Source organism: Amphibalanus amphitrite, unplaced genomic scaffold, assembly GCF_019059575.1.
Source record: "Amphibalanus amphitrite isolate SeventyFive unplaced genomic scaffold, NRLGWU_Aamphi_draft 001451F_arrow, whole genome shotgun sequence".
NCBI lineage: Eukaryota > Metazoa > Arthropoda > Thecostraca > Balanomorpha > Balanidae > Amphibalanus > Amphibalanus amphitrite.
Genome location: NW_024882944.1, coordinates 4,172 through 16,546, shown reverse-complemented (window position 1 = coordinate 16,546; position 12,375 = coordinate 4,172). Strand labels below are relative to the sequence as shown.

At 52.5% G+C, this 12,375-nt stretch overlaps 1 protein-coding gene across 1 annotated transcript in view; it reads right to left on the bottom strand.

Moving 5' to 3' along the window:
* Positions 1-10,875, bottom strand: part of LOC122373154 — a gene marked incomplete at its 5' end in the record, with an annotated part of 38,175 nt that extends 27,300 nt beyond the window's left edge. The window contains 2 exons of the mRNA XM_043350975.1: positions 8,842-9,789; positions 10,692-10,875. Coding sequence (XP_043206910.1) covers positions 8,842-9,789; positions 10,692-10,875 — 1,132 coding nt within the window. The remainder of the gene's footprint in view (positions 1-8,841; positions 9,790-10,691) is intronic.
* Between the last annotated feature and the right edge of the window lie 1,500 nt (positions 10,876-12,375).

Genomic DNA, 12,375 nt, shown 5'->3' with positions numbered 1-12,375 from the left:
TCTCCTTCAGTCTCTGTAGGCGGGAGTTCTCAATGGTGTCGAGAGTGAAATCGTTCAGTATCGGCAGGAGTGGCCGATGATCCACGAGGACTTCGAAGTGTGGGAGGCCGCGTAAGAAGATGTGACACTTCTTCAGCGCCCAGACGATCGCCAGCAGCTCCAGCTCCACCATGGCGTATCGGGTTTCCGTGTCCGAAAGGAAACGAGATCCGCATTGCACCAGACGCCAGTGGTTACCGTGGCGCTGAAGCAGGGCGTATCCGAGGCCTTTCCGTCTTGCCGCATCTGTCTGCAGCATCGTAGGCAGAGATGGGTCGAAGTGCGCCAGCACAGGTGGCGCTGCCAGAGCCGCTTTCATCGCGTCGAATGCGGCCTGATGGTCTGGAGTCCAGATGAAACTGTTGCTTGGCTTCAGTAGACCACGCAGAGGCTCGGCTGTCGAGGAGATCTCTTTGGAGAAGTCGCCGAGCTGCTGGACGAGGCCCATGAAGGATCGCAGCTCCGTGATGTTGGTAGGCGGCGGGAACTCGGTGATGGCAGAGACCTTGCCTGACTGGACTTGCTTCCCAGCAAGTGACAGCGTGAAGCCGCAGAAAGACACCTCTTCCACGGCGCAGAAGAACTTCTTCTCATTGAGGGTGATGCTGTGCTCCCGACAGCGGTCGAGAAGAGCTCGGAGATGACGCTCGTGCTCTTCCAGGGTCTTGCTATACACCAGGATGTCGTCGACGACTTTGACGAAGTTGTTGAGTCCCTGAAGAGCGATGTCACCCCGTCGGCAATACTCATCACCAGTCGAGATCAGGCCCATCGGAGCTCTGAGAAACTTGTAGCGGCCCCAGGGAGTTATGAAGGTCGTCAGATGTTGGCTCTCAGGATGCAGAGGCAGCTGCCAGTATCCAGACTTCGCGTCCAGTGTTGAGAAGAACCTCGCATCCGTGGGTACCTGTGAGATGGCTTCACGAGGCGTGATGAGGGGATGTAGAGGCCGCTTGACAAACTTGTTCAGCTTGGTGAGGTCTATGCAGATGCGTACACCAGTGTCCTTGGCAACCAGCACGAGAGGATGACACCAATCTGTAGGTTCTGCGCCGAGTGGTGCTATGATGCCTTGCAGAACCATCTGGTCCAGCTGCGTTTTGACCTCGTCCCTCCAGGCGAAGGGAACCTGCCGAGCCGTGCGGACTGCAAACGGCGTGACTTCCTCAGTGACGTGGATGACCATTGATTCACCGGACATCGGTTGGAGTGAGTTCTTGCCGTCCGCCGTGAAGACATCACGGTATTCCTTGACAAGCTCTTGTCGCAGCTTGCCATGCTGCCGAACAGCAGACTTCGGATCCGTTGGCGACGTCCTCCCTTCTCCATCTGAACCGGTCGTGACGATGCTGTCAATAGCAGGTCGCTGACTTCCAGGCTGGGGGTAGTGGTCTGGTAGGATGGCCAGAGACTTGGCGGTGTACCAGGCCAACAGCATGCCGCGAGATTCCGTGAAGACGTACACAGTGTCTCGGATCAGCCTGTCTTGAAGGCTGATGAAGACCTCGAAGGTGCCAGTGCAGCGCATGGGTTGCAGGTTGGCAGCGGAGATCTGGATACTCGGCGGTGGCGACAGATCTTCCTGCCGCACACCGAGCTGGCGCGCCAGCTCAGCACTCATCACAGAGATCTCTGCGCCTGAGTCAGGCGTGGCATCGACAGTACCAAGGAGGGTGCCGTCAGCACGCCGAAGCTGAACAGCAATCTTCGGTGCCTGCTGAGTCTTGTGCAGACTGCCGACCACGACTTGTGGAATGGAGACTTGGTTCGAGTGCCGGTTTCTGCTCCGAGATCGCTGTGCCTCTGGTGGCTGGTGAGCCTGCTGCCGTTTGCGGCATACCGCCGCCAGATGGCCCTTGGTGCCGCAGGAGTAGCAGGTGAGATTTGCAGCAGGACATGACCTCCTGGGATGGCCAGTGCCGCCGCAGCCCTCACATGGCCGTTCTCGTGATGGGCTCCGCTGATTCTGGCGTGATGACACCCGGAAGACGCTCTGATGCGACTGATGGCCTTGAGTGATGTCCTGCAGAAGCTGGTTGTTGGCTTGAGAGGCCTCCTCCGATCGACAGATGTCGATTGCGCACAGCAGCGACGGGAATGGCCGGAGTGACAGCAGCTTTCGACGTGTATCCTTGTCGCGTATCCCAGACATGATGCGCGTTGTGATGCGGTCGTCCATGCAGGAGGAGCACAGCTCGGCGTCGGCTGCTAGCTCCTTGATCGCGATCAGGAACGAGTCGAATGACTCTCCCTCTTCTTGGTGTCGTTCTTCAAACTTTACCCGGTCGATGGCGACGTTGTGCTGAAGCCGCAGATACTGCTCGATCTTGTCCAGCGATGAGCTCACGTTGTCCGAGTGCGGGCAGATCCCGACGGCGTGCAGACTGGCGGCACGCATGTCTTCAGTGAAGCACGCTCGCAGGTAGGCGAGCTGGTCCTCTTGACTAAGAGTAAAGATGCTCCCCAAGCGGTAGTAGTCATTCCAGGATGACCTCCAGAGGCGAAACTCACGGAGAGTGGCAGACGACGACAGCTTCACTGGAGGAGATACCGGTGGCCGCTTGGCCCGCTGTCTGTATGAAGCGGCGCAGAAGCTGAAGCAGGAGCTAGAGATGCTACAGCACCGGTTGCAGTAGACGGTCGTGTCGTTGCCAGCTCTCCAGCCGCCTGTGGTGAAGTAACAGGATTCGCCGATTCCACAGCGCCGTCCGTTGTCGGTCCAGCGAGAGCCGCAGGATCTACCGCTGCAGCTATTGGCTTCTTGTCAGGTGCCGTTGTTGCCGTCAGACGGTGTTCTTGTAGTTCCTTGCGGAGAAGCTCGATGTCCTGCTGATGTTGTTCGTGCTGTTGTTGAAGCTGCTGTTGTAGCTGCTGCTGGAGCTGAGCCAGCCACGGTGGTGCCGAACTGCTGTCTTGGTCGTCGGAGCCGTCCATCTTGCACTTGGAGCGTAAGTTGTACGGCATGCGTCGCGGGCCAGCTGGATAGGCACCGGTGGCAACACCTCAGCTTACTTGCAGCAGGTCCGTAGATGTCGGCTGCGCCATGTAGAGTTCACAAGCCGGCTGAGCTGTGGAGGTGTATTGCACTATCACTGACCAAAACCAGACTGCCCTCTCTCTCCGATCCAGCACACACATCACCTCGCTACATATCGGCCGACCCATCACACACTGACACATAACTCGGGTGGTGTGGCCTGATCACGCCACCCAGCCACCGACCAATGACAGGCGCCCACATCGTACCAGGGTGGGGTGACCCAGCACCCGGTCACATCGAGCCGGTACGAACCGGTACGGGGCGGCCCGGCAGGCGAGGCCCAAACCAGAACAGTGGACTGGTTGTTTTCCCGTCAATTTCATTGGCTTTTTCACTTTGAAGAGCAGTAAAACCAAGCTAAAGGGCGGGTAACGGTGAATCATGATGTGGGACCTCTTATTATCTGCCTTGGTAAGAATTCGAGTCAGTTTGCAGATTAATTGGTGCCGTTTCCTTGTCGCTATCCTGACAACTCTCCTCACCACTTGGCAAAGGCGCCCTTCGCGATCGACGCCGGGCTGAGTCTGCCACCAAGTCCAAGCTTATTACGTCTCAGGCAGATGTGCTACTGGCTGCTGCTGATGTCCAGCTGCTGACAGACCAGCTTCTGGCTCATGACACCATGCCACCAACACGTAGCCTTACTACGAAACGAGAGACTGAACTCCCTTCTCTCCATTGCCTTAAACGAAAACTATCAAATGAACCCGTCGGCGACTCGACTCTTACTCAGAGCAAGAGTCATTTCGCAAGGTCAGGGTCACTGCTGAGTTGAGAGCAGCTATCAGAGGTATGCATTCATCCAACTTTCCAGCTTCTAACATTAAAAAAGAAACTTTGCGAGCAGATATGGCGAAAAAATAGATGTCCGGATAATTTCGTTACACCCTGTAGTGATAAATATTCAAAAAACAGACGTCATATACAGGGTGTTCGCGAAAATATGTCATGATTCTAATCGCTTTGTAGGAAAAATTGCTTGAACGCACGTGCACGTATTTATGCCCATTTGACAGAGGACATTTTCAAGTTTTCTTTCATATGCATTTTAATTTATAATATTAAAAATCTTGCCTTGCACAGAGCGAAAAACAAATATCGCCAAAAAGCACTTGGATTCGATGCCCGTAGTTTCCGTGCTACAACAGTTCGGTGCATGCTTTGATGCCTCCGCTGCACCCCTTGTAAGGCGATTTTTTTACTGCACATGCAACTTACTACCAAAGTGATCGTTAGAAATCGAATGAACCCTTGAAAGTCCGAGAAAAAGAATTATTTATAGTCATTTAAACTACAAAGAGATCAGCCATTTGGTCAACGAGATGCCTTCCCTGACCATCTGCGAGCTCGCGCAAGATGCGGGGTGCGGTCCAACATGTCTCATTATATTATTGATAATGACATGGGTATTATACCCTACAAGGTCAGGAATCAATAGGTGCTATTTAGGGTAGAAAAGGGCTAAGAATTTACTTTGCTTCGAGGATAAAAACCCAAATCATTTCTGAGCACCGCTCACCGGCCACGCCCGGTCAACCAGTGAAGCACACATCCACCTTCATGGAGGCGCCGACGGCCAGAACAAACGGTTTGGGTAGATATGCCACCCTCAAAGGCTAGGTAAGAACACCAGCTCCACAGTCCGAAGGTCATTGCTTGATTTGCGATAGACGCTCATGGTGCCGCGAGGCCTTCTTCTTAAGACTTCAAATTGAAACACCAACATTGCCGCTGAAAACTGCTGCGTGGGAGTGCTCTAGAAGTTTAAGCGAGAAATGTGGGGCAACTCGGGGCAAGACAATGGTCAAAACGCTGCAGACATGCGCACGGGTAGGATGGGTTCAAGTCCACACTTCGAAAATTGCACTCCGGTGCCTAAACGAAATGCTAGGGCCCGTTTCTTGAGCAGGAGGACCCTTACCCCCTGGTCGACCCATTCACTTGCTGTCGGCCCCATCGGCCGTTACCTGTGGGATATCTGAAGTCCAAGGACTACAGGAAGACAGCCAAGAATCTTTCTCGGCTGATGATAGTGATTGCAAAGGCCGTCCGTGTTCACTTATAACACGTGCGTGCGAATGAACCCTTATGTGTAATCTCTAGGTGATACGTGCATCCGCCGAAAAGGGGTTCATATTGAAAACAGCGTGTGGGGTGCGCCCGGTTTGACATGAGGCACTGATACATGTGTATAACAAAACTTGAAGATCCGGGCAACACATTTCAGCAAGACATTTGATCCTTGCTTATTTGAGCTGGCGATAATGGCGAAACGAAATCATGACATATTTTTGCGAACACCCTGTACTAATTCACTAAAAATAAGAAAGACAGGAAACAATGAATACCAGGCTGGTTACGACAGCGACACTGTGATTACTCCAGCGGAATATGACTGCCATATTCACGCCGCCTATCTGTTTAACCCGATATGTTATTGACAAGTTTGACCGTAACTAGAATGCATGGACTCCTTGAGCCAAAACATTTGAGCTTCAGTCCTGAGACCTCGCATCCCATCATCCCAACTCCGCCATTCCCTGTACCCAAACACCGTTCGTGCGTGGCGTGGTAACGGTAACCAGGGGCGGATCCAGGAAAACTCCAAGGGGAGGGTCATGAATCGAAGTGGTGCCCCTACCTATACCCAAAATTAAAAACTCAACGGATTTCGTCCACTTCATTTTGGTGGTGCCCCCATTTTCAGTTTTTTTTTTATTTTTAGTCAGTATCTTAACTCTTAGCCACAACCACATTTACCAATTGTAAGCAAGTATATATGAAGGTGCTTTGTGTATGTTGTGGACGCTGAGTAGTGAGTACTTACCAGGAACGTTATCAGGTAAGCAAATCGTTGTCAGTCCGACGAACTTGACCCTGGCGTCTAAAGGGTCTGTCCTTGACACTTCAGGCTTGTCAGGGGCACCAAAGTCCTTCCAGGGACACCACAAACCTGTCAGGGGCACCTACGGCCTTGTAGGGGCGCCACAGGCCCGCCAGGGGCACCACAGGCCTGCCAGGAAGCAGGGGCACCACAGGTCTAGCAAGTATACACGACAGGCCTGTCAGGGGCACAACGGGCCTGTTGGGCCCATGAGCACCCCTAGGGGCAGGGGCACCACAGTCCTTCCAGGGGCACCGAAGGTCTGTGAGGGGCACCAGCGGCCTAGCAGGGGCACCAGTCAACACAGGCCTGCCAGGGACACCACAGACCTGCCAGGGGCACCAGAGGCCTGCCAGGAGCACCACCGACCTCGCAGGGGTAACTTGGGCCTGTCAGGGCCCAGGGGCACCACGTGCCTATCGAGAGGCACTTCAGGCTTTTCAGGGGCACCATAGTCCTCTCCGGGCGCAGGGGTAGCAGGGGCACCAGAGGCCTGCCAGGGGCACTACAGGCCTAGCAAGGGCACCACTGGTCTATCAGGGGCACCACGAGCCTGTCATAGCCAGGCATCTCAGGCTTGTCAAGGCCCAGGGGCACCACAGGTCTGTGAGGGGCACCAGCGACCTAGCAGGGGCACCAGTCAACACAGGTCTGCCAGGGGCGCCACAGACCTGCCAGGGGCACCACAGACCTGCCAGGGGCACCAGAGGTCTGCCAGGGGCACCACCGGCCTCGCAGGGGCACCTTGGGCCTGTCAGGGGCACCACGGGCCTGCCGAGGGGCCCTTCAGACTTTTCAGGGGCACCAGTCCTCTCCGGGCGCAGGGGTACCAGCGGCCTAGCAAGGGCACCAGAGGCCTGCCAGGGGCACCAGCGGCCTAGCAAGGGCACCAGAGGCCTGCCAGGGGCACCACAGGCCTAACAAGGGCACCACGGGCCTGTCAGGGGCACCTCAGGCTTGTCAGGGCCCAGGGACACCACAGTCCTTCCAAGGGCACCGCAAGCCTGTCAGGGGCACCAGAGGCCTGCCAGGGGCACCACAGGCCTAGCAAGGGCACCACTGGCCTGTCAGGGGCACCTCAGGCTTGTCAGGGCCCAGGGGCACCACAGTCCTTCCAGGGGCATTACAAGCCTGTCAGGGGCACCAGAAGCCTAGCAAGGGCACCACAGGCCTGCCATGGACACCACAGGCCTGCCAGGGGCACCACCGGCCTTGCAGGGGCGCCTCAGGCCTGTCAGGGGCACCACGTGCCTGCCGGGGACACTTCAGGCTTGTCAGGGGCGTTACAGTCCTGTCAGGGCCCAGGGGCACCAGGCCCGTGGTGTCCCTGCTAGGCCTGTGGTGCCCCTGGCGGTCCTGTGGTGCCCCTGTCAGGACTGTGATACCCCTGATAGGCCGGTGGTGCCCCTGGCAGGTTTTTGGGCCCCCGGGCCTCAAGGGGGGGGGCCATGACCCATGTGACCCCCCCCTTTGGATCCGCCCCTGACGGTAACACATAAGTACATAAGATAATGCACCGGTAAACGGGACCCATTGGGTCGTGGCAAGCCTCTCCATCACTGGGGGCACACGGCGTGATGTAAGTGTAAACAGGCTCACTAATGCAACGCTGGGAGAACGACCAGAAATGCCGGATAGAATGTCAACCCGTATATACTTGAGTATGAGATGCGTACGTCATTGTGTGCGTGCTTGTGGAGGTGGGTGATAGCGATAGTGATGTGATGGTATAGCAAAAAAAAAAAAGAAGTTGACAAGATATGTAGCTGTAACTGATGCCCTTTGGAACCAGAACGTAGTGCTATTTCTAAATGCGATATTTTATTTCATGCTTATGTCGTTTAATCCCACACATGTGATATCGCCATTTTAAATGAAGCACGGCCATTTCGGTTTAGAGTTTACCTTCTGGTACACATTTCAATGAACTCATTCCCAGCTACCCCAGTGAGAATTCTTTCAATTTCTCCCATGTCATCCCACCCACACATGGCCCGGCACTCCCCGGCCGCCACAATTACCGTCATTCATAACAGTCGCCGTCCGACGGGCGCGCTGTCACGTGCTAAATGTCACGGGAAACCTCGGCTCGGGGGCCCAGTCGATAACAGTCCGCACTTTGGCGAGGACAGAGCGCTGATTGAAACGGGAGTAGTAGTGGGGATTCGTGTTTCAACGGGATGGGCTACTTTTTCATTGTGATCTTTTAGACGCCAGACCACTGTTCTTCGTGGAAAGTTTTTTTTTGAGGGGGGAGGATTCAAATTGGATTGGCTGAAAATGGGCACCCCAGACAAAAAAAAAAAAACTGATGAGAGACGTGAATCATTTATGCCAGTAGCGGGGATGTAAAGTGACACAAATATGATAAAGAGTCAGGCCAAATTGAATAGGTACCTGAGTCCTGACCAATGACCCCCGATATTTCTTACGGCGGTATAAAAATGGTCCACAATGGTCAGCACAATGGTCAGACACATACCCATAACGCTGGATGTGTCCATCGATGCTTTCATATTATGACATCATTAAAATTGTGAAATTCAGTCCTTCTTTGAATCGCTGAAAGTCTCACATCGACAAATCTTCAAATGAGCACGCGTCATAAGCGGAAGTCTCTACGAACCTCTGTAAATATGGAATAAAAAATCCTCTACATAGAATCGCGAAAGGTCGGTCGTCAGTTAAAAACATAAAAGGAACAGCATTATCCTGTCACATAAAAAGCATCTTGATAAGCTATTGACAGATAACCCAGCCACAAGATGGTCTCAATAAACAGCAAAGCTACCCACCCACCTCCAAGTCCCAACACCACTAAGCATGCACTCAACAGGTCACAGATACTAATAGCGGACAAGCTCGTTGAAGTACTTACTGAGTGCGTTTTTCAGCGTGATCCAGTCCCTGGGTTGCCAGTGTCCAGCCAGTTGCGGGGACGTCGCTCCGGGCATCGCAATATCGGACGACGTCAAGAGGTCACACAGCTCCGTCTCCGTCAGACCGAGCTGTGAAATGCTGACGTATCGACACAGTGCAGCCACCGCGTCGGTGCCAAAACGTCTCTCTAGAGAGTCAAACGCCTTCGCGTAGAATTCCTCGAGGCTTTGTGGCAAAGAGTCTGCCGCGTCCCACGAGTATAGCCGCACAGCAGAGCTCACTGTTTGACTCACGAATAGAGGGGTGGGGTTAGCTAAACACCGCGCTAGAACGGCCTCTCGCTGTTGAGGTGTGAGAGTTCGACCTTTCGCTTTCAAGGTGGAATCGAGAACCAGTTCGACTTCCTCCTTTGACCAAGGAGAAAGAGAGATCACGTTTGCGTCTCCCTCCTCTCGCCACCTATCGCCTGTTAGGTGATCGAGTGCAGTGGCTGTCACAATCAGTAGCACACCTGGGTGAGACAGTTCAGCCATCCAATCATCACCCACTAGGTCCACCTTCTGATCACCACCATCCAGTTCAAACATGTCCATCTCCGAGTCCTGACCGCCGGGGGACAGGAGGACATCCACATCGTCCAGCAGCACCACCAGCCTGCTGTCTCTCCTTCCCGCTTCAGCTTCCAGGACCGCATCCGCACTGCAGCCGCCTGCAGCAGCCGTAGCCGCCGCCACCGCCGCTGCAGCCGCTGCCGCCGTCTTCGGAGAGGTCCCAGCGGCCACCCCGTGCGTGACGGCTGTGCTTCTCAGCCTGCCTTTGACGTCCTTCACGAGTGACTGGACTAGCTGACGTCGCTGCAGAAGGCCGTCGTTGGGTCTGAATCGGTACACCACCACCGGCGAGGGAGAGAGCTGCTGAGCCACGCGGCCCAGAACCCACGTCTTACCTGGGAACACACGGGGATTAGTGGGCTAGCGTTTGTGGTAAAATAGACTGAGTAAATACATCTTAGTGAGATAGTATGACTGGGAATGAGATTTACCGAAACGGTGAAATAGCGCAAAATTCAATGTATCGAAAACGTCAAAAAGAACCCAGACGTAGGTACGACAACGTACCGATCGGTAAGAAAGTAGGCATGATATAGTAACCTATGCTTAAAGGAAAAGGGCCACCTTCGTGAAATATGAAGATGTCGTTGTTTTTCATTTTGACATTATTATTTTTCATTTTCTTTTTAAAACTGGTGCCAGAAGTGCACAATTCGCGAAAAAGTATTTAAAACTATTTAACATATTGGTACTATGTTGATACTCTCTACGGCACCTACTGTATGATGGCATAGCGATGACGTCACACTCAAGCCAATCAGCGTTCAGAAGACAGACTCGTCGGATTGTGTCAGATAAGCTGATTGGTTAAAGCTGAGCTGGTTGGAGCTGATTGGTAAAAAACCAAAGCCTCGCTGCGGGTGGCTGTATTGTCGGATAAGAACGCATTCCTGGCGTATTTTCTTTTAAAATTGCCGATAACTACGAATGGAGGCCGAAATCGGCCGTAAGGAGGTAGACAGACTGGTTTTCGGACACGGGCTACAAGATGGCTATCTCAGTTTCAATCCCCATGTTAAAGGTGGCCCTTTCCCGTTAATGGCATTGATTTATCCCAAACCAGCCAATTACATTCTCGAATCTTTCTAAAATCCAAGCTCAGCCAATTTATTATCCACTGTCTCTCATTACAAACTTCCAAAAGCACGGCTCACTCACTGGGCTAAAATTACTTAAGCTCTTAAAACCTGTGATTCTCCGCCAACTTCTCAAATCCCACATAGCTTCACGGACGTACCATAGCCCGGGGCGCCAGTGACGATGATTGGTTTTATCTGCGCCTCGCTCGGTGATTGGTGGAGCCAGGCGGTCACGTGACCCCGGACGAGGTCGGCAGAGGTCGCCACCAGAGGTCCGACGGGTCCGGTGGACAGTTCTGTCAGCAGCTCCGATAGGTGCCCCCGGCTGGTGGACGTTTCGCCCTAAAAACAAACGGTAGAACAGGCGATAGATGGATAATAAAAAATGACTGCACTGATCGATACGCTATTTGGTGTGTATGTTGCTATTTCTAAAATCCACGATAAGACAAGAATGTGGTATATTTTGAATGTTAAATATAATATGCATGTATATAAGAAAGCCTAAACTGCGTTAGGAATATGAAGTTGTCTGATATAGCTTAAGTAAAGCCGACATGCTTTATAAGCCCTATACAAAGCAAGGCTTTTTGCATTGCATTGATCATCGCCAAACATCACAAACACAAACAATGCTTCTTGTAAATGTGATGTGATGCTGCAATTTGCGAATAGCAGCTAGAGCATCGCATTATCCTCATTAAGTCTGATAAGAAGACCTTAGAGAAAATACATTAAGGCTGGACGAGGAGTTGTAAAAAGAAGTTACTAATGAGAAGGATGAACGGAATACTGATTCGCTCCTGAATGTAAATAACTGCATTTTCTTTGGTTCTTCATTCCCTTTGGTATGCAAATAGCAAAGCATCCACAATTCTTATCAAGTGTGTACCTCACGACACAGTTCCAATTGAAAATATCACATTCTGAGCATTTTCTCTCGTTTGATGCACTTGTAGTTGATTGCCAGCATTGCTATTCTGAGTATCAAATAAAGAGATAGCTCAATATATTTCGACAGTGATCGACCCCATATTGAAATAACCAAACAGCGTGCATCTACGTACAATTGGTTATATCCGAGCCTCATTTATGAGAGTGCACACATATCAATCACTTTCTTATGGCTGAATAAATCACTATACATTTTCAATAGTGGCAATGCCTTGATAAGTTTTATGACTCGACGACGCAGACATGTGCACCATTCTGGAAAGACTCGGTAACTCGGTAGTTAAATGTCAAAGCTGCAGTGCGTAACTATATAATTTTTTCCGTTCCTAACGTCCCGATTGTCCAGTGTCCACCCCGCGCCACTTTTACTAGCTACTCCAAAAATACGAAAACATCATCAGCATAGGTACCCTTATGCGGTGCCCACCAAAACCCAATATGCACTCTGCTTCAAGTAGCCCGGCTGGCTATTTACCCACATTGCATTCAACGATCCTCCGCACTCAACAAGACCCCAACAGGCTTCTACGAGCCTCTACACATCTCGAGCACACATCTCAAAACGACTCGGCGCGTCTCAATTTGAGAGGCTGCCCGGAGCTCTCAAAGAGACTCCGCCACGTGATTTTGCCGTGTGGGCGCCTCTCAGCTCGCTGTATGCATTCGCCGCTGAATACAGCGTGTGGCCCGTCTCTCTCAGTCGGTTCGCTTCCACTTCGGAGACCATCGATCCAACTACCATTCTGTCCGGCGAGGTGGCCAGGGGACGAAATAGCCTGCCGATGCGGCGATATAAGCGAGAAAATGGAGCTGAATGCCAACGCGATATCACGGAGAGCACAAAAGCCAGGATAGGTGTTTTCCCGTGAGCGAATTTTCAATTCCTTT